Source organism: Elephas maximus, chromosome 8 (genome assembly GCF_024166365.1).
Source record: "Elephas maximus indicus isolate mEleMax1 chromosome 8, mEleMax1 primary haplotype, whole genome shotgun sequence".
In the NCBI taxonomy this organism is placed as follows: Eukaryota; Metazoa; Chordata; class Mammalia; order Proboscidea; family Elephantidae; genus Elephas; species Elephas maximus.
In genome coordinates, this window is record NC_064826.1 from 11330725 (window position 1) to 11352508 (window position 21784).

A 21784-nucleotide genomic window follows, 5' to 3' on the forward strand; every position below is an offset into this window, starting at 1 on the left:
ATCCCCAAGCTTGTTTTCTTCTGTAAAATGGGAATGCAGTAGTCAGAATGGATTAGGTCATTATACAGTAACAAACAGCCCCAATGACATGTCCATGATTGGCCCGCTGGGGCTCTGCTCCTGTTTCCCTTATCCAGGACCCAGGCTGTGGGCAGCTGGCACCTGGAACAGTGCCAATTGCCACAGCAGAAGGAAAAGCCTTTTTTTTTTTTTTTCATTTTTAAAAATTGTGGGAAATATATATGCAACAAAATTTTGCAATTTTAATAATTTTCACGTGTACAATTTAGTGACCTTAATTACATTCAGCATGTTGTCCAACCATCACTCTTATACAGTCCCCAAATTTTTGTCACCCTTAACAGAAGCACAATGTCCCTGAAACACCACGTCCTCCTCTCCGCCTTTCCCGCATATAACTTTCACATGTCACAAAACTTTATTTTTCAACCACTTAAAAATGTAAAATCCATTCTCAGCTTGCAGACTGTACAAAACAGGTGGTGTGCTCAATTTAGACCGTGGGCCATAGTCAGCCGACCCCTGTCTTGGAGCACTCTTAGGAGAAAAGCCTTCGAGTCCCATTGTTCTTTTGCCTTTCGACATGTTCATGTGAGCTGCTTCCGCACGTGAGGCCAAATTACCCATCTCCCTGCGGACATGACCTTTGCTTCAGACTTTCCCTTCTAAACCCTGCTTCTCTCTGGATCTTTTGTGCAAAGCCCTCCCCTTTCTCTTCTTTTCCCTCCATGTATGCTTGCTGTTTGCAGGGGAGTGGATGCAGTGTTCAAAAACTGAACAGTTTTGCTTTGGGGAGAATAATTAGTTGCTAATGTTCTTGGAGCCCTGGTGACACAGCGGTTAAGTGTTCAGCAGCTAACCAAAAGGTCAGTAGTTCAAATCCACCAGCTGCTCCTACGGAGTAGCTCTGCTGTGTCCTGTAGGGTCGCTATGAGTCGAAATTGGCTGGACAGCAGTGGGTTTATTATTTTTTTTAATGTTCGCTTAGAGTCCCTGGGTGGAGCAAACGGCTAACACACTCAGCTGCTAAATGAAAGGTTTGAGTCCACCAAGAGGTGTCTTGGAAGAAAGGCCTGGCAATCTACTTTAGAAAAATCAGCCATTGAAAACCCTGTGGAGCACAGTTCTACTCTGACACACTCATGAGTTGCCATGAATTGGCGTCGACTCCATAACAACTGGTTTTCAATGCCTCCTTTAGTGATCTGGGAAAGCCTGGTGGGGTAGTGGTTAAGTGCTACGGCTGGTAACCAAAGGGTCGGCAGTTCGAATCCGCCAGGCGCTCCTTGGAAACTCCATGGAGCAGTTCTACTCTGTCCTATAGGGTCGCTATGAGTCAATCTCTTGATGGCAACGGGTTTGGTTTTTTGGTTTTAGTGATCTGTTTTGTGTGTGTTTTCCACCCGCAGATTCTTCAGAAAAGTGCTCAACATCATTCTGCAATTTATCCCTGAGATGATTTTTATCCTGTGCCTGTTTGGATACCTGGTTTTCATGATCATTTTCAAATGGTGCCAGTTTGATGTCCACGTGTCCCAGGACGCCCCGAGCATCCTCATCCACTTCATTAACATGTTTCTGTTTAACTACGACGACCGTGCGAACAGGCCCCTGTACAAACACCAGGTATGGCTGGTCCTCTTGCTTTTACCCACACGATTATGGCAGAGCTTGCCCATCCTCCTGAGCTCTGCGGAGAGGAGCTGACCCAAAGGCAGAGCCATCTTAGCGCCCAGCCAAGGGCCTTCAGTTGTTAAATTAAAGAGGATCTTCTCAAATGAACGCGCGAGTGTCGAGGGCCACGCTGGGGTGTGGTACACGAGAGGGGTATTGCTGTGGGGCTCGTGGTGAAAACTGGCTTTTACGTTGGCTGAGCCGAAAGAAAAAAAAAAAAAAAGAATGCTTGCAGTTGATTTGGCTTGAAGCTGTAAATGTTCTAAAGAACCAACTGCTGCTAAGTCGATTACAACTCACGGCGACCCCACGTGTGTCAGAGTAGAACTGTGCTCCATAGCTTTTCAATGGCTGATTTTTCAGAAGTAGATCTCCAAGACTTTCTTCTGAGGCACCTCTGGGTGGACTCGATCCTCCAACCTCGTGGTGAGCAGTCAGGCATGTTAAGTGTTTGTACCACCCAGGGACTGCCAATGGTGGAGGTGCTCTACACAGCACCTCAACAGCATTCTAGATACTTTAAATAACATTTTTTCTTTCAGCATTTTATTCTTAATGCAAAACGCGTTTTAGGTGTTCTAAATAGCACCTAAAATGTAGTAGTCTTTTATTCTAGAAATACACTCTAGTTAATATTCATGAAAAACGAAAATAGAATTAGAAAAAGCAGTCTCCCTCTCCATGAGTAGCGAGTGCCTGGAAAACCACGGAGCTAACGCCCGCTTTCCAGCCGGAGATGGCATTTACCCTTCTTCCGTGCACAGTAGATCCCAACATTTGGATCGTGTTGCCATTAAGATTTCTTCAATTTATTTCAGACATGTTATCAAGTTAATACTTTATTTGGTAAAAATGTCCCATTGGGGAAGAAAGATGTGCAGTCTGCTCTCGTAAAGACGGTGGCCTTGGAAACCCTGTGGGGCGGTTCTACTCTGTCCTCCAGGTGGCTATGGGTCAGAATTGACTTGATGGCAATGGGTTTTGGTTTTGGTTTGGTACATAATTTTATAAGCACCAAAATTGTTAAAACTTCTAAACAATTTTTAAAACTGTAATTGGGACTATTTTACTTCCGTAAAGATTGCAGCCTTAGAAACCCTGTGGGGCAGTTCTGCTCTGTCCTGCTGGGTCGCTGTGAGGCGGTGGGTGGGTCCCATTGGAGCTGGATATAAAAATAACCCGTGAGCAGTTCTTTGTAACAGAAACGGTTCTTTTCTGCTGGCCTCTCCCAATGACTAACGTGGCCATACTGTTGGAGGTAGGTTTTCACTGACGGAGGGACCGCTGCCATGGGTTCTGTTTCCTCTGGATCAAGTTGTAGGGCGGGTTGCATGATACTGGGTGACCTTAAGTGCAAAGGGTACCTGCCAGGTGTTACCTGTTCAGGATGTCATAGTTACAGCCATGCTTCTCCTGTGCACATTCTCATGGGTTTGACTCCTATTTGTGTTCTCCTTTTTACCTAAGGTGCATCAAAGAATTAGGAAAAAAAATGCCTCATGATAAGTTTCATAGGGAATGATTTTTAGCTAGTAATCAGAGAAGAAATACACCCTGAAAGCTCTTCTTTGGTATCCCACCTATTACTTCACTGCCCCTTTTCCAATTATACAGGAGCCCTGGTAGTGCAGTGGTTAAGCAGTCAGCTGCTAACCGAAAGGATGGCAGTTCGAACCCACCAGCCACTCCATGGGAGAACGATGTGGCAGTCTGCTTCCATAAAGACAACAGCCTTGGAAGCCCTATATGGCAGTTCTGCTCTGTCCTATAAGGTCGCTAGGAGTTGGAACGGACTCAACAGCAACGGCCACAGTTTCAGTCAGACATAGGCGGTAACCTTGCCCATCCGTAGACTGTTGGCATTAAATGAATGTATTAAGAGGACTTAGTCATTCAGATGAGTCCCTGGGTGGTTCAAATGATAAACGCACTTGGCTGCTAACCAAAAGGTTGGAGGTTCAAGTCCACCCAGAGGCACTTTGGAAGAAAGGCCTAACGATCTACTTCCAAAAAACCAGCCGTCGAAAACCCTGTGGAGCACAGTTCTGCTCTGACACACATGGGGTTGCCAGGAGTCAGGATGGACTTGACGACAGGTCTTTATTATTATTATTTGATGCACAAGTGAAAGTTATTTGGATCTCCCAAAGGAGCCTTCTCTCCTAGACAAAAAAAAAAAAAAAAGGACCCACCAAATATTTTCATGTGTGAATTCCTCCCCTTAAGACTTAAGTCCTCGGTTCCTCTGAGATCTGGAAGGTTGGCCACTGCACAGTGAATACTTTACAAATTCTTTCCTCCAGAAACATTTGCTAGAGTTGGTGGAGTTCTCCACTCTCTAGTGTGAAGATTAATTATCTTGACGCGGCTAGAATTTTCCCCTCACCACATCCTGTGGTCATGCCACTGGAAGAGACCATGTAAGTTAGGAAACAAAGCCCTTTCCCAGGCTGCGTTCACAGAAGGAGAGCTACAAATACACACAGGTCTCGGGTTGCTAGTATGTCAGGAGGGAAAGCAGCATTGTTGTGTGAAAACATTCAGAAGAAAATGAGGCGGTGGGGTGACTGGAGTCGGCAAGTTCCAAGTATGTTCTTGTGACTTCCCTCCTTCTTTCAAGCATGTAAAAGTGAAGTGAGGGTGTAAGATTGAGCAGATAAAGTGTTTCCACGTTTATCACAGTAAATCTTACTACAATCAGGGTCATAAATAGTCTCCTGGCATTCACTGTGAGCTTGGTCAGAACAGTAGGAGAAACGTGGAGAATCCAGCACCCATTCCCACTCCTTTTAATAGCTCTGGCCAAGCCCTCAGAGGCTTCCTGGTTCTTGACAATAGCAGCTCCGGGTAACCCCTCCAAAGTGGTAACTGCCCATTGCCATGGAGTCGGTTCTACCTCAGAGCGCCCCCATGGACAGAGTGGAAGTGCCCCCATAAGGTTTCCAAGGCTGGGAGCAGACTGCCACATCTTCCTCCCTTGGAGCAGCTGGTGGATTTGAATCGCCAACCTTTCTGTTTGCAGCAGAGCACTTAAATACTGCACTATCAGGGCTCCTCAAACTGGTAACTAGGAGTATATACAAAAAGTGATGGGGCTCAAGAATGCGAAAGGAAATATGTAACAGGAGCCAAAAGGGGCGTCCTGTTGGGTCTCGGCAGATGCATGAAGTCCATTCCTCTTTCCAAAGGGAATTGTGAGAGGCCACGAAAGAGAGAGAGTTTGTGTTCGGAGTGGGCATCCCAGAACCTACCAGGTAACTCACCTGTGTGGAGGATGTGAAAGGCAGGCAAAGATGGTGAGCAACTTCTTAAGAGAGAGAACAAGAGCGCGCACATGGTTACCTTGTGCTGGAGACGTAAAATTACTGACTGAGATGACATCTGTGACTTAAAGCGACCCCAGGACTTTTGATTAAGAGAGTGACCACTGGAGTCATGGGGCCTGTCAGGACCAGGGAAAACTGTTCATGGGACAGGTTTACAGGAAAAGAGAAAAATAATGTTGCCTTTATGATGTGTCTCATGAGTTCTTCTTCCTCAAAGGACTGACTACATACGATGTGGTCCTATAACAGGGGCTTGTTTAGAGAGTAAAGGATAAAGACAGAGAGCTTCCAGCGTCTCCTTTGTATTGGACACTGGGCGCCATGAGACTGGAATCTTCCAGATGTGAAAGAATTATCCCAGATGTGAGGGTGAATGGGCTTCTCGAGATTCTTTCCGAACCAGGTGCTACTGAAACGACCCGTATTAATCTTTCTCATTGTGTCACCCTGAGATGATAGAGCACTTTACCATTTTGGTTTTGCAGCAAGAAGTCCAGAGTTTCTTTGTTGTTATGGCCCTGATTTCTGTGCCCTGGATGCTTCTGATCAAGCCGTTTATTCTTAGAGCCAACCATCGGAAAGCCCAGGTAAGGACCGTTGGTTTCCATTCACTCGCTGGGAGTAGAAACGTGGGCTGCTTGGAAATAGAAGTCTGGGGTTTACACAGGAAGCTGAGCCTCAGAGAGGGTGAGAAAGTACTGAACGACCAGCCTGCCCCAAGCATGTTCCCCTCTGTAGAGTTCAACTCTTCCGCTAGGCCTTCTTATTCCCAGCCTAATGCTCTGTTATGGGGCAGTGGTGGTTCAGGGGTAGAATTCTCGCTTTGCATGTGGGAGACTCAGGTTCGATTCCCGGCAGATACACTTCGTACACAGCCACTGCCATCTTTCGGTGGAGACTTGTGTGTTGCTGAACAGGTTTCAGTGGAGCTTCCAGACCTAAGACAGAATAAGAAAGGCCTGGAGATCTACTTCGGGCCAAAGAATACCCTCTGCTCACAAGGGTCTGGTCTGTAACGGTCCAGGGGGATGGAACAGGCTGGGCAGCATTTTGTCTGTTGTGCCTAGGGTCGCCATGACTCAGGGGCTGACTTGTTGACAGCCAACAACAACGGTGCTTTATTACGGACAAGCGCATTTAACTGTCGGGCCCTGCAAACTGTACTCAAAGGGTGCTGTGTGTGTGTACGCTGACTCTAGTGATATTTAATGGTTTTTTTTGTGTTTTTTTAGGAGCCCTGGTGGCACAGTGGTTAAGCGTTGGGCTGCTAACCGAAAGGTCAGTGGTTCAAACCCACCAGCGGCTCCTTGGGAGAAAAGACCTGGCGATCTCCTCTCGTAAACCCTATGGGGCAGTTCTACTCTGTCACATGAGGTTGCTAAGAGTTGGAATCGACTCAACAGCACACAACAACAGTGTTTAGGAATCTGAAATAATTTTATTAGTTGAAAATAAGAGTATCTTACTGAAGTTTTAGTTTGAACATTACATGTTGTTTTGCATCAGCGTTCTCAGGTTGGGAGATCTTACTCTGTCATGTCACAGACTGTGTGCAGGAACTCAAGTAGTGAGCAGATTCAACATCGTCAGTTCTTATTTAGTGGTGATTTTTCACTATTGTCAAATACCAGTTCAAGCTCATTTCCTCCTTTTGTTTAAACTGCTCCTGAGCCTCCAATTAACTTGGGGTGGGGGTGGGGGTGGGCAGAAGAGCTTTAAAGTCAGCTTAAATCAGATAGAATTTAGGAAGGTTCATCTTGCAAGAGGAGCCCTGTGGCCCAGTGGTTAAGTGCTCCAAGGGAGAAAAACGTGGCAGTCTGTTTCTGTAAAGATCACAGCCTTGGAAATCCAGTGCGGCAGTTCTACTCTGTCCTATAAGGTCGCTATGAGTTGCAATCGACTCCACGACATGCAACAGCCTTCCAGGGCCCATTGAGGGTCTAGAAATGACACACAGACACCATTTTGGATGACCATCTCCTCTTCCCTCCACTATCGCAAAAGATTACGTGGAATGTACTGAGATCACGTATGTCTTAGATGATTGTAGATATTTGTCGATTAAATCCTATTTTTTTCTAAAATCTTTGTTGGATATTGACCTGGAAGATGGTAAGGACAGGGATCCAGTCTGTCCCTAGGTGGCACCCTTCTTCTAGTTTCACTCTTTCTCCTCCCACTGTCTTTATTTCAGGCCAGTCTGGACTCCTTCTAAAGCCTATCTGATATATAATTTATGTGGGATATAAATAAATAGGAAGTCCAAGCAAAGAATACTTGCTTCTTGTTTAGTTCACTGATGAGAGGCCAAAGTGGTAAAGGAGTGTTGAGGTGGAGAGTTGTTCAAATGGCTGACCAGGTGTTTCAAAGGAAGGTAGCAGATACTTGTTTGTAGAAATCGGTGCAATTCTCTTTTCTAGGAACTCAACCGGCCCAAAGGTGAGGGCCAGGTGACTGCTGGCTCACCTGAGTCCCAGGACTCTAAAATAATAGCTTTCTGGCTGTTTCAAGAGCTCTTGAAACAGTTGCTGAACTCAAAGTGGCTGATTTCCCCTCTTTTCTCCTCTGGATGGCTTGCGCTCCAGGGAAGGAAGGAGAGAGATTTTCTTAGTCTACCGCCTCAGATGATACCTCTTAACGTGGCTGAGCCGCAGGAGCTCCCAAAGACTGCTTGGGGGCTTGTCTCCTTGGGCTTGGTTTCTTAGGCTGCTTATTAGGGTCCTGGTGGTTCTTTTCATATGAGAAAACTTTTCTACTGATCTTGGGCGCATTTCTCAACCTTTCTGGACTGCAGTTTAACTTTGCTGTAAAATGGGATGATAACGGGGCTTACATTCAAGGATTGGCACGAAGGCTAAATGAGATAACCCATACAGAGTTCCAAACAGTGCCTGGCACGTAGCTAATAATCAGCAAGGACATTTATTTCATATTATATAGCATTGTGGTCATTTTAAGGATGAATTTAGTGCTCTCTTCATTTCTTCCACTTGGTGACAGCTGCAGGCATCCATGGTCCAAGGAGACTCCACAGAGATCGTTGAAGGTGACAACTCAAGCTACTCCATCAGTTCTAGTCAGAAGACTCCTGCAGGTGATGAGGGAGCCCAGGACGACCACGAGGGAGAGGTACCTGGGACTGGACACCTGAGGAAGACTTCCCAGTTTGTACAGATTCTAGAAGTGGGATCTAATCAAGGGTGATATTCAAAACATTGGACAAGCATAGAGTGTGGGCACCTATGTGCCAGATGGGCATGGGCCATAGAGCAGGTCCCCGCTGGGCAGCAGTCCTGTGATTGCTGAGTCACAAGAGGTCAAGGAACATCTGAGCGGGTCAGAGCAACAGCTCTTCACAAACCTCTGTGGGAGAACTGGAGGGCAGTAGCGGTTCAGTGGTAGAATTCTCGCCATCCATGCTGGAGAACTGGATTCCAGTCCCGGCCAACGCACTTCAAGCGCAGCCACTACCCGTCTGTCGGTGGGGGCTTACGTGTTGCTATGATGCTGGACACGTGTCAGCAGAGCTTCCAGACTAAGACAGACTAGCAAGAAAGGCCTAGTAACCTACTTCCAAAGATCAGCCAACAAAAGCCCTATGGATCACACAGTGTAGTCTCCAGCCAATCATGGAGATGGTGCAGGACTAGGCAGTGTTTTGTTCTGTCGTGCATGGGTTGCCATGAGCTAGAGGCTGACTTGATGGCAGCTAACAACAACATGGAAGTGTTTTAATATTTTAGCCCAGGTGCTGCTGTGTAGGTGAGTGTGGGGTGAATGTCAGCCTCGATCCAGTGATGTAGAAAATTCCAGCATAACTGAGGCCTCCTGGCTCATATTGGTACCTTGGGAGCCTGTTAATTTTATTGTGATCTTTCCCTTCAAACAATGAGAACAGAATCCAGATATAGCCATGGAGAGTGAAGCAAAATGTGGGCTGTTTATTCTCAGCCTTCTCCCTTGCACAGCTGCTAAAGCCTCTTTGTTCTCTGACCTCAACCCTGGCTCTTCCCCGACTTTGCTCACTTATCTCATCTTTGGAGAGTTGTTGCCTCACAGATTGTTTTCTTTCCTTGCCTCCCTCTGCCTGTTCCTGTCGAAGGGCAGCCACTTCCGCTCAGGAAAACGTGCCACATTTTCCCAGGTGAAGGCAGCTGGCTGTTTTCATGGGATGATTTAGCTCGCCCCCAATTCTGCACCCCAGGTTGCAGGTTTTAACTGGTGTCTACTCCATTTCTGGTATGGGGACTGGGCTCCCCTGAGGGCCAGAGTGATGCCGTAAGTAGTTCCATTTGTGGTGTTAATTACTATAAAAATTAATTCACTTGAGTTAATGAATGGTCACTTAGAAGTAGTGAAAAATCTAGACCATGGAAGATTTTTCCAACAAGCTTTCAAGGTGACAAGAGTAACCCAGGTTAGTGGCTAACAACCGAGTCTGTTAGACCTGCTGCCATGTTTTAGAATTCAATACCTACCAGTCTTCCTCCCCCCACATCTTCTGACCCATCCGTCCCGGCCTGTCCAGTACAACCTCCCTCACTGGTTCCTCTCACACCCTCTGTATCTACCCAGCCCATCTCCACCCCTGTCCTTCCCTCCTACCTCCTCCATAGTTGGCTGACCTTGTTGGGAAACCTTCAGTTTCCATTTATAGACTCCTTTCTTCCATACAACTGTGCATGGGTCTCCATACCAAAACCAGACCAAACCCATTGCCATTGAGTTGATTCTAACTCATAGCAACCCTATAGGACAGAGTAGAGCTGCCCCATAGAGTTTCCAAGGAACAGCTAGTGGATTTGAACTGCCAACTTTTGGTTAGCAGCCTGAGCTCTTAAACCACTGCACCACCAGGGCTCCATGGACCTCTATCCTGAGAGAAAAGTAGGCTCGACCCTGCTTCCCCTCAGGTTCTTTACCCACCTTGACATTATTGATCAACGTGGTCTTGACGTTATTGACCTATTTGCTCCATCTCTGCCCTCCCCACCCCTTTAGTTCTTCATGGTGGTTTTCCTTGCTGAATCGCAAAGTGTTGATTTTATCTTTTCTCTAGTCTCCATCCTTTCCTCGATGTTTCTCTACCCTTGACTCCTGTGACCCTGTGGCCACATGACTCCTCTTGCTTCTCTGACCTTCTGTTTCCTCATCAGTTTCTTTTTTCTTATTTCCAAATGGAGATGTTTCCCAAAGAAAACCCTATGGAACACAGTTCTACTTTGCACAAGTGGGGTCCATGTTCCTGGAATTGGAATCAGCTTGACAGCAACTAACAACAACAACATTAATATTTATTTCCCCCTAGTTAGACTGCAGTGGTTAAGCACTTGGTTGCTAACTGAAAGGTCAGTGGTTCAAACCCACTAGCTGCTCTGTGGGAGAAAGATGTGGCAGTCACTTCCATGAGATTTACAGCCTTGGAAACCGTATAGGGCAGTCCTACACCATCCTGTAGGGTCTCTATGAGTTGGAATTGACTTGATGGCAGTTTGAGTTTTTGTTTTATTTTTAGTTAGGCTGTAAGTGTATCTGTGTATGGATTGTAATGCCTTTGGTGTATAAAGTACTTAATTAACAGAATTCTCTCTTCCAGTTCAACTTTGGAGACATCTTTGTCCACCAGGCCATCCACACCATCGAGTACTGCCTGGGCTGCATCTCTAACACTGCCTCCTACTTGCGCCTCTGGGCCCTGAGCCTGGCCCATGCCCGTGAGTCGGGGGGCCTGTGGGGTCATGGTCAGGTGTCCACGGGAAACTCAAGCAGTGCCTCTGTACAGGGAAGCTGCCTGCTCTGGGTTTTGCTGGCCAGCTTTCTTTCTTAGGAAGAGGTGCCTTTGCCCAGTACATCTGGTTTTATGTTGGTGAAATGATTATCCTTTTTTTAGTTTTCAGTGGCTGCCATAGGAGTCCTGGTGGTCCAGTGGTTAAGAACCACCCTGTTAACTGAAAGGTTGGCAGCTGGAATTCACCAGCCGCTCCTTGGAAACTCTATGGAAGCAATTCTACTCTGTCCTCTAGGGTTGCTATGAGCTGGAATCGACTCCATGGTCATGGGCTTAGGTTTAGTTATGGCTGCCGGACAAATGACTATGAACTTAAAATGTGTCCTTGCTGTCCCAGCTTCCAGAGGTCTCCGCACTTCCTTTGGTCATAGACCCACATCACTACAAACTCAGCATCCCCCTCACGTCTTCTTCTCTGATCCTCCATCTTATAAGGCCCCTGTGATTTCATGCCCCCCCCGGATAATCCCGGTGATCTCCCATCCAACATTCTTCATCCCATCCGCAGGCCCTGGATTATAGTACAGAATACTCTGTTTACAAGATGAACCCTGACATTGAAAATGTTCCTCTGGCCTCTTGCAGAACTCTCTGAAGTGCTCTGGACCATGGTGATGAACATTGGCCTTCGTCAGGATGGGTGGGGAGGACTCATTGCGGTCTTCATCATTTTTGCCATATTTGCTGTCCTGACGGTCGCCATCCTCCTCATCATGGAGGGCCTCTCTGCTTTCCTTCATGCCCTGCGACTCCACTGGTAAGGAGGGCCGCGGGCTGGGCTGAGGTCAGGTGAGGAGGGTGTGCTGTAGGGATAGAGGATGGCTAGGGGGCCGTGGGCTGGGCTCGGATCCTGACCTGCCGAGTGCCCTGAGTAACTCAGCCTTTTGTAGCCTTGGTTTAGTCATCCGTTGGTGTAGTGTTAAACGATGGGGCATGCGTAAACATCCACACAGGTCTAGTGGCTGCTGTGTAATAAATGTCCATTCCTGTTCATCCCTTCCCTTTTCAATGATAAACATTCACTTATTATCATTGCCTTCAGAATAAGTGAGGCTTCCCAGCGTAGTTGCTGTAACTGGTTGCCAACAAGTTGATTCCAACTCATGGCGACTGGATGTGTGCGGAATATAACTGCTCCATAGGGTTTTTAAGGCTATGACTGTTCAGAAGCAGGTCACCAGGCCTTTCTTCTAAGCTGTCTCTGGGTGGATGTGAACCCCAGCCATTCGGCTAGTATTCAAGTGCTTAACTGTGCCGCCCAGGGAGTCTGTTGGTAGGGTGGCAGATCTGAAATAGGCAGATCTGAAATAGTGCACGATGCAAATCTGGATGTTTGGCTCTTGTTGCTGAGTGCAGGAGTTACACAGATAGAACAAGGTACTAAATTCTCTGGAAAGTATAAACAGGGAGGAAGGTACCTGAGGGGGCCCTGGACGTTCATAGGAGATGCTGTGAAAACGACTGTCTGTCACCAGCCTTATGGATGTGAGAACATTTGTGTAGGCTTCTGGCATTCTCCCAAGAATTTTGAATATGGAAAACAGCATGCCCCATGGTGACAATCCATCATCCCTCGGGCCTTCCCACACATGGTGCTACCCAGTGACAGCGTCCACTAGTGGTGGGGCCTGGGGGCTCATCCTGTGAGGGAGGAGTTGTGCAGTGGCTGAGGAGGTCACTGGCTGAGAGTGGGAAAGGGTGGGGTGAGGAGGTTTGTGAAAGCAAACCATTGCTGTTATTGTGTGCCGTTGAGTTGATTTCTACTCATAGTGACCCTATAGGACAGAGTAGAACTGCCCCACAGGGCTCCCAAGGCCGTAGTCTTTACAGAAGCAGATCACCAGTTCTCTTCTCCTTCAGAGTAGCTGGTGGGTTTAAACCACTGACCTTTCGGTCAGCAGCTGAGCGCTCAACCACTGTGCCACCAGGAATCCTTGATATCAAACCAATCCAAGGAAATCTCAGTTCCCCTTTCCTGGTCAATTAGACCCCAGCTGCCAGGGCAGCCATTCCTCCTGCATCTCCATTCACCCAGGGCTGGGTCAGCAGGCACTGGCCACTTCTCTATTCTTAGTTGAAATGCCTCAAACTGACTCATAGACTTTTATCTGGAAGGAATAAGATATAAACACAAGAGTGAAGTCAGGGAGTGGTCTCAGCACAGAGCTTCCATGTCACCAGGGGACGCACACACCCCTCTAAGAGCAGATGTCTGCTCTCTCCACCCAGGAAGCTCCTCTGAGCTTCTGTCCTCCAAGGCCTTCCCACGTGGCATCTCGCCTCCTGAGGCTTAGTCAACATTGGCCCCAGGTGGTCCCTCTTGGTTGGGTCAGCCTCCATTCATTGCTCTCAGGAACCAGGACCAAAGGCCACATTGTTTACTGCAAAGGGGTCCCACCTCTTGCAGGAGGGGAAGGGAAGGTGGGAGGAGGGAGGCAAGAGAAGGGCCGACTTAAGACCTTGGAGGCTTCGGGATTCTGGTGGCAGCCGTCAGCCTGGGTGCCTTCCCCTTACCTGCCTTGCTGACCTGGATTTCCCCCATGTTCTGCTTCTTCCCTTGAGCCGCTGGCTTCCAGCTGCTCTGTTTAATCCTGTTTTTTCTTGCCCCCCAACAACAGGGTGGAGTTCCAGAACAAGTTCTATGTTGGGGCTGGTTACAAGTTTTCTCCATTCTCCTTTAAACGCATCCTGGATGGGACAGCTGAGGAGTAACTTCAGGTCCAGTGGCCACCCCATCTCCTGCACCACCCTCTGTGCCTGAGAAGGAAGTCAGTCTTGTCTTGAATGCCAGCCTGTGCCAGGTGTTCAATGCGTGATCGTTCTCGGCTGATCTGAGGCATGAAGCCATATATTATTGGTCATAAGCTGTGGGTATTGATATGACTTAACCATGTCATAGAACAAGTACTTTGACCTTATGTGTGGTCTTAATGATCAAATAATAAAATGATTAAGATATGGTTGGAGGGGCTGGTTGCTAACTTGATGTTTTCTGACAATATTTTAAGTATTACATTCAAGAAAATAAACATGTGGGTCATTCAATTTTTCTTTGAGACGTTGTTATTCAAAATTATCCCTTCGAATTTGGTATTGATGATTACAGGCCAAAGCTGAGCAATAGGGCGATGCAGACTAACCCCATAGAAGAGTTATGTTCATTTTCTTTCCTCATTTTCCCCCTCCTCAAACAACTTTTTCCTTTGTTGGGCTTAGTGTTACAAGATTAGGAACTTTCTCATGAGTTTTTACTCCAGACAAGGAAGAGTGGGTCAAATTCTCTGTGGAGGGAGGGCCTGCCCCCGTGGTGGCTCTCTGCAGTTGCTAAATCCAGTGGAATGAAGTCTGACAACATGACATCACTGGGGACTTTGTTTCCTATCCATGCACATGGTGCTGGAGTAGCTGAAGAAGGAGATGCTAGGCTCCAATAAGTTCTGGAAAATGGCGTGCCCAGAGGGAGACAGCCAGGTATTCTGCCCATTACCCTCTGGGCCCATCAGCCTCAAAGTCATCTATTAGGGCGCCTGGATTGGGAAACTCTAATAGCCAGGTGTGGGATAACAAAAGTTCTATTGACTGTTTTTCTGAATGGCCTTTATCCAGGTCAATTATAATCTCTATGGTAACTGTGCTGGTGGAATTAAGTATAATTAACACTTGCAGTGTACTTTACAAAGTACTTTCACACAGGGTCTTATAACAGGTTTGCCTGGTTAGTAAGATTCCAGATGTCCTTTCCAAGTTCAAAATCACCTTTTAGAATGGCCTCTGTGTTTTTAGCCCCCACCTGCCTGCCTTGTAGCAAGGATGGCTGGTGCCTGTGGGGGTGCCACCACTCCTGCCCAAAGGAACATCCAGGTCACCTTTCACATCAGTGCAAGCTCGTGCCGGGTGCAGTTTAAGGTACGTGTTAGTTGTTCAACAAATATTCATGTCTTGATTTAAACAGGTTGGGCACATGAAGGAAAGTTGGAGTCAGAAGATGTTTATGTTTGAGACCCAACTCTGATACTTCCCCTTGTACACCAGTGAGCAAGTAGTGGAGTTGTTTCCCTCAAAGCCAAAATGGGGATAGTGATCGTGACATCTCTGGCATGTGGAAGGGGGCTAGAAAGCCCCAGGCATGGAGAGGTACTCACTCAATGGTGTAGACTGAGTGAAAGAACCAGCTAAAGCACTATATAAATGATGGCTAAAAAGAAGAAGACCTTCAACTAGATGGATTGACATGGTGGCTCAGCAATGGGCTCAAACAGAGCAATGATTGCGAGGATGGCGCAGGACTGGGCAGTGTTTCAGTCTGTTGTACATAAGGTCAGTATGAGTTGGAACCAACTCGATGGCACCTAACAACAGCAACATAGGAAGTCCAGTAAATTCCATTCCAGTGTCACTGGGTAGCTTCAAATTTATCTGCTGACTACTGCCCCCTTCTCAACAGCTATCTAAAAGTACTATTCTAGGCTTAGATAGATCTCCAGCCTCTTACCCTTTAATCCTAAACATAGTGATGGTTTCAAGACAATGTTTTAAAGGGCAAATCTTCCCTCTGCCCCTTGCCTAGTTTCCTACTCTTTCAGAAATTCTCCAGTCTTCCTGAGAACAGCACACTAATTTCTTCAAAGGTTTGGCAGCCTTTCTCTATGAGAGGTATCATTTCCCCTTTAAAAAGAGATAGGTGAATACAAGTATTGGTCTCTCCCCATCAGGAGCAAAGAAGAGAGAAAAAAATCAAAGACTCAAGGGAACAATTAGTCCAAGAACTAATGGCCCACATGAACCACAGCCTCCTCTAGCCTGAGACCAAAAGAACTAGATGGGCCCAGGCTACCACTACTGACCACTCCAACTGGGATCGCAATAGAGGGTCCCGGACAGAGTGGGAGAAAAGGGTAGAACAAAATTCAAATTAAAAAAAAAGACTAGACTTACTGGTCTGAGAGAGACTAGTGGAACCCCTGAGACTATGGTTTTTAGACACCCTTCAAGCTTGGAATTGAAGCTACTCACAGAGATCACCTTTCAGCCAAACAATAGGCAAGCCTATAAAGCTAACAATAACATCAGTGAGGAATGAATTCCTCAGAACAATCAACCATATGAGACCAAAAGGGCAGTATTTGCCCAAAAGCAAAGTTCAGAAGGCAGGAGGGGCAGGAAAGCTGGGGGAATGGAAATGGGGACCCCAGTACAGAAATGGGAAGAGCACTAACACATTAAGGAAATTGCAACAAATGTTAAGAAAAAATCTGCTTATAAATTATGGAATGGGAGACTAATTTGCTCTGCAAGCTTTCACCTAAGCCACAATGAAATGTTCAGGAGAAAAAAAAATAATAATAAAGGGGATCAGGTGAAGGGCAGCCGAGAAGGGGTGTGACCTAGCTGTCACTCACTTTCCCAGGATGCAAGGGTGTTCCTTAAAGAATCCTGTTCACAGACTTGAGGGGAAAGGGTAGGGCAAGACGAGGGGGGCCAGGCTTCTGGGGAAGGCGAGGCTACAGCCCTAAGAGGCCAGCAACGGTCCAGCTTCAGTACAGGACTTTGCCACGGTAAAGAGGAACAAAAGGGCCTGAAGTTGGAACACTTTCCAAGGGATATACAGAGGTAAGAAATTCTCTTATGGGAAACATGTATCAGGGTTTATTTTTTCTGCTATTTATGGGCCTTTGACTATTAATGCTTAGCTGAAGATAGATGGAATATGAAAATTTTAGCCTTTTCGCTGCTGACATTGCAAAAACAAATTACATAGTACACACAAAGAGTTCAGTTTAACAAAGATCCATAAAAAAAAAACCAAACCCAGTGCCATCAAGACGATTCTGACTCATAGTGACCCTATAGAACAGAGTAGAACTGCCCCATAGAGTTCCCAAGGAGCGCCTGGTGGATTCGAACTGCTGACCCTTTGATTAGCAGCCATAACACTTAACCACTACTCCACCAGCGTTCCCCAAAGATCCATAGAGGTCCAATTATTTACAGCTAAAAGTTCAGTGCAGCAACACACTGTACAATAAAGTGGCAGACAGTCCCTTAGAATTTGTTGTAATGAAGCTTGAATCCCATCTGTGTCTTTGAGTTTCAGAGTTAATCCGCAATATTTCAGTTTTTATCAAGTTTTCTCAAGGTATATCGTGGTTTCCTTTTGAATTGCAGATCCTGAGGAACTGGGGATGAGAGATGTGAAGTAATCCCACATTTTTTCTCTTTTCTTTCGTTGGTCTGACAGACCATCCATCCATCCATCCATCATCCATCCACCTACCCATCCATCCATCCATCCATCCATCATCCATCCACCTACCCATCCACCCATCCATCCACCCATCCATCCATCCATCCATCCATCCATCCATCCATCCATCCATCCATCCATCCATCCATCCATCCATCCATCCATCCATCCATCCATCCATCCATCCATCCATCCATCCATCCATCCATCCATCCATCCATCCATCCATCCATCCATCCATCCATCCATCCATCCATCCGTCCTTCCATTTCTTCATCCATCCATTCATCTGTCTGTCTGTCCATTCATTCATCTGTGCATAGAACAGATGTCAGCTCAGCTTTTCCAACATTCTATTTCAGAGCAGGTATCACAAGCTTTTTCTCTCAGAAATGTTCCTCATACCCTTCTCCGTGACCCATTTTGTCCTTTATGAAACTTTTGGCTAAAACATATTAAGAAATGCTTTCCGTGTCTGGTAACTAATTTTGAGTTGGCATTGAGTGGCCTTTTAACAACTCTTTGAATGACTTTACAATGTGCAGACATGAATGCCCAAATCCTCGTAATCCCCTTTCAACGATGCTCTCCCTAACCCCTAGTATGCCCGCCGAAGGAATCCTGTTATTGAAGAACCTGTATAACCTAATAGGTACGAGTAAGGACATTCAGGTTGCAGGTAAACTTGTAAATTTGTTTCTTCCATCCATTGGCAACTTCCTCTGACAGTGGGAAGCCCACCATGGCTTTGACTTTCTTCAAGAACTGTGCATTATGAAGATTGATGTTGAAATTGGCAGGCACTGAGCCCTGCCATGGTGGTGGGGTTTGCCCCTACGGTCACACATCACTGCCAGCCCTTTCATCTCATGCCCACTCTCTGTACTAACTACTCCTTTGGAAGAATTGAAGTTTGGAAGCTTCCTTCCTCTAAAATATACTGAGTTTGCAATGTGACGCCATGCACAGGAACAGACACATTTTTAGGGAGAAGTATCCATTTTGTTGCATCTCTCCTAAGCAAGAGGTGACTGGTTTGAGGGGCATGTTGGTCTTATACTCCTCGGTTGGAGAGGTTTCGAGTCTTATTTTCCATTGTGAATGTAGCACATTTAGGGCTGCCTGGTAAATTTTTCCTTGAATTAAAAGCAACCCATTTTAGGAAACAGGTTACTTTTTTCCCTTTGGGTAGTTTTTTATCTGGCCCCAATGTTTTTCAATGTTAGCAGAATATTGGCAATAAATGCTCTGGGGAGAGCGCCATAAAAAAAAAAATGCTTAACTCCATAAAAAAAAAATGCTTAAAATCTTTGCCAAGGTGCATTTGGTTTGTGATTGCGGCAGAATTTAGAATTCTGTTGGTAGCTTTATTCATGAAGGACAAACGATAGTACAAGCTGGCATGAGAGCTTCTGACAAATGGGCACTATGCTGCGCTCCACAAACATGGTCTCACGTAAAGCTGACGACATACTCTAGAGGAAGCTTATCAGTTAGGAACTGCACGCGACTGCAAGTAAGGAGACCAGAAGTAACAGCAGCTTAAACAAGGGAGCGCTTTTTTTTCCCAAGTAGAAGACATCCGAAGGCAAGCGGTCCAGGGCTGCTGGAGGACTCACCGCTCATAACAGCCAGGCTCTTCCTACCTTCTGCTCTGCCAGACCAGCCCGGTTTCCAGGTTTCCATCTTCTTCACGTTTGTGTTGTGAAACAGCGGGCCTGCTGGGCTACAGCAGCCCCATCTCTGATCAAGGGAAGTGGCAGGAGGAAGAGGGGAGAGACACGTGAGAGCCTCCCAACAGCCACCCTGGGCATCTCAGTGGCCTTTCCCCTCTGCAAGGCACAAGGGAAGATGCTGGTGGGTAGGCAGCAAGCTATTTCTCCCAAGGGCCGCAAGTATTCTATTGATTTGCAGATGAGGAAACTGTGACAGAGGAAGCGGAATCAGGCCAACTTCCTTCTTTCTCCTCCTCCCTTCCTTCTTTCCTTCCTCCCTTCCTTTTTCTTTTCTTCTTTCCTTCTTTCTTTCCTTCCTCCCTTCTTTCTTTCTTTCCTCCCTCCCTCCCATCCCTCCTCTCTCCCTTCCTTCCTTCTTTCCTCCTTCATTCTCTCCCTTCTTCTCTCCCTCCCTTCCTTCCTTTCTTTCCTCTGTACCTCCCTCCCTCCCTTCCTTCCTTCATTTATTAATTTGATAGGTATCAAATGATACCTCAAGATTTTTTTATTATTATAATTTTTTCAGATATTATAGAGGATGGAGATTTTTCCAAGGGTTTTGTTTACAATTCATACATCCTCTTGTGAATTACCTATTTATATAATTTGTCTGTTCATCTATTAGGATCTTAATATTTTTCTTATAATTTGTGGCTTATTTTTTGTAATTATAAGTAGTATACTTACAGCTCTAGTTCTCAATTTGTAAGCTTTAGACAGTAAATATGGAAACCCTGGTGGGGTAGTGGTTAAATACTACAGCTGTTAACCAAGAGTTTGGCAGTTTGAATCCACCAGGTGCTCCTTGGGAACTCTGTGGGGCAGTTCTACTCTGTCCTATAGGGTCGCTATGAGTTGGAATTGACTCCACGGCAGTGGGTTTGGTTTTGGTTTTTTTTCAGTCGGTAAATAGACTCTTTAGGATTCCTCCTGTCCTTGCACCTTCCCTCGGGACGCCCACCTCTCACCTTTGTCAGATGCAGTTTTGCTGCTCCATCATCAATAGCGTTAGCATTTACATTCAGCTCTGAAACTACAATCAAGTCTATGTGCTTTATTCAAATGTTGACTCTAAATCTGAAAATGAATAAGCAGCATTTTATTTTTGACCACAGAGTAAACACTGCTCACGCCAGGACCAGGTGTTGTAGGCCAAGGTTACGTGTATTTCTCTAACATCCGAGGTCATGAGCAGAAGTAGTTCTTTTCTTTAATATTTTATCATTTGCCTAAGATCATGCCATATTTTAGTTTACTTTGTATTATGGAAACACAATCAGGAATCCCTTCTTCAGTCAAGAAAAAAAATGTGAAAATCACAAATGTGACTTTTCGTCTTAAAGGGATCAACTTTAACTCCAGAGAAACTAGGAAACAAATATTTTGGATTTAGTAGCTTTTTTCCAGACACTAAGTGATAAATCATTCCTCTTTGCTGATAAGAGAAGGGAAGTATGCAGGATATTTATGACCCAGAAAGAAACTAATCAGGCTAGAACACCTGCTTATTCCAAATTAGAAACTTATTCTGCTCAATAATAAGTGGCAGATTTCCAGGGTTTGGTTTCTTGCCCTGGAGTATAAAAAGACTAAGAGATTCTTGCTGGCAATTGTTTTATTACCCCCTCTAAACCTTTATGTTTGTTAAAATTGTAAACCATGTTTAGATGGTTATGAGTAGCTATAAAACTGGAGTGATGGGAGAGACCTCGTGTTCATAAATTAAACTTATTGCTAATCATTTTAGTAGTAACAGAAATGAAAATGAATTTACTGGGATTAAAAAAAAAATTTCTCACCAAACGAAATTACTTTGTTCTCTAATACTTTCGGTTTTTAAGTCTGTTGCCACTATTTGCGTTCCTCATTTTATTTCTTCCTTTTTAAAAGTTGAAATATAATTCACCTACCATTAAATTTGCCATTATAAAGTGTACACTTTAGTGGTTCTTAGTATATTTACGAGGTTGTACCACTGTTATCACTAAATAACTCCAGAACATTTGCCCCCAAACCCTGTACCCAATTAGTAGTCACTTCTTATTCCCTCCTCCTCCCAGCCCCTGGTGACCCTAACCTACTTTCTGTCTCTATTAAAAAAAAAAAACCAAACCATTGCCATCAAGTTGATTCCGACTCATAGCGACTCTACAGGACAGAGTAGAACTGCCCCTTAGAGTTCCAAGTAGCATTTGAACTACTGAACTTTTGGTTAACAGCCATCGCTCTTAACCACTATGCACCAGGGTTTCCAGTCTCTATAAGTTTGCTTATTTTGGACATTTCATAGAAATGAAATCATTCAATATGTTGTCTTTGCAAATGACTTCTTTCACTTAGCACAATGTTTTCAAGGTTCATCTATGTCATAACATGTATCAAAACTTCATTTCTTTTTATAGCTGAATAATATTCCATTGTATGAGTAGACCACATTTTGTTTATGCATTCATCAATCCATGGACACTTGGGTTGTTTTCACTCTTCACCTATCATGAATAATGCTGCTATCGACATTCATGTACAAATTTTTGTGTGGATGTAGATTTTTAATTCTCTTGGGTATATACTTAGAAGTAGAATTGACAACAAATTGAAGAGGAATGGCATTGCATTCATCATTTTGTCCTAAAGTCTAAGAAGGCAAGTAAAAAATATTGCTGCAAAATCATAAAAAGTTTTATTAAACAAAAATATCAAAATGTGATGCTTTTGTTTCTTGACATATCCTCCATCTAGGTCTATACATGTCTGAAGGCAGTGTTTTCATCTATCTAACACTTCCCTGAAGAATTCTGCACTTTTAGATTTACTTCATGTCAAAGTGACAGTTTTGGCTTCCTTGAGGGACTCAAATCGTGTTCCTTTTAAATGTTCTTTGAGTTTTGGGAACAAAAAGAAATCTAAAGGGCAAGATCGGGACTGTAGTGTGGATGGGGTAAGATTTCCCAATGAAATTCTGGTAGGACAGTTCTTGCTACCCTCCATGAATGAGCAGGTGCGTTGTGATGGAAAA

The 21784-nt window shown here is 45.3% G+C and overlaps 1 protein-coding gene across 3 annotated transcripts in view; it reads left to right on the forward strand.

Moving 5' to 3' along the window:
* The window catches only part of ATP6V0A4 (ATPase H+ transporting V0 subunit a4), a 91037-nt gene extending 77197 nt beyond the window's left edge, over window positions 1-13840 (forward strand). For all 3 annotated transcript variants that reach the window (XM_049894112.1, XM_049894114.1, XM_049894113.1), the window contains 6 exons: window positions 1431-1647; window positions 5507-5608; window positions 8022-8150; window positions 10618-10735; window positions 11395-11566; window positions 13428-13840. In XM_049894112.1, the coding sequence (XP_049750069.1) occupies window positions 1431-1647; window positions 5507-5608; window positions 8022-8150; window positions 10618-10735; window positions 11395-11566; window positions 13428-13521 (832 nt within the window). In that variant the 3' untranslated portion in view covers window positions 13522-13840. The remainder of the gene's footprint in view (window positions 1-1430; window positions 1648-5506; window positions 5609-8021; window positions 8151-10617; window positions 10736-11394; window positions 11567-13427) is intronic.
* The last annotated feature ends 7944 nt before the right edge of the window (window positions 13841-21784 follow it).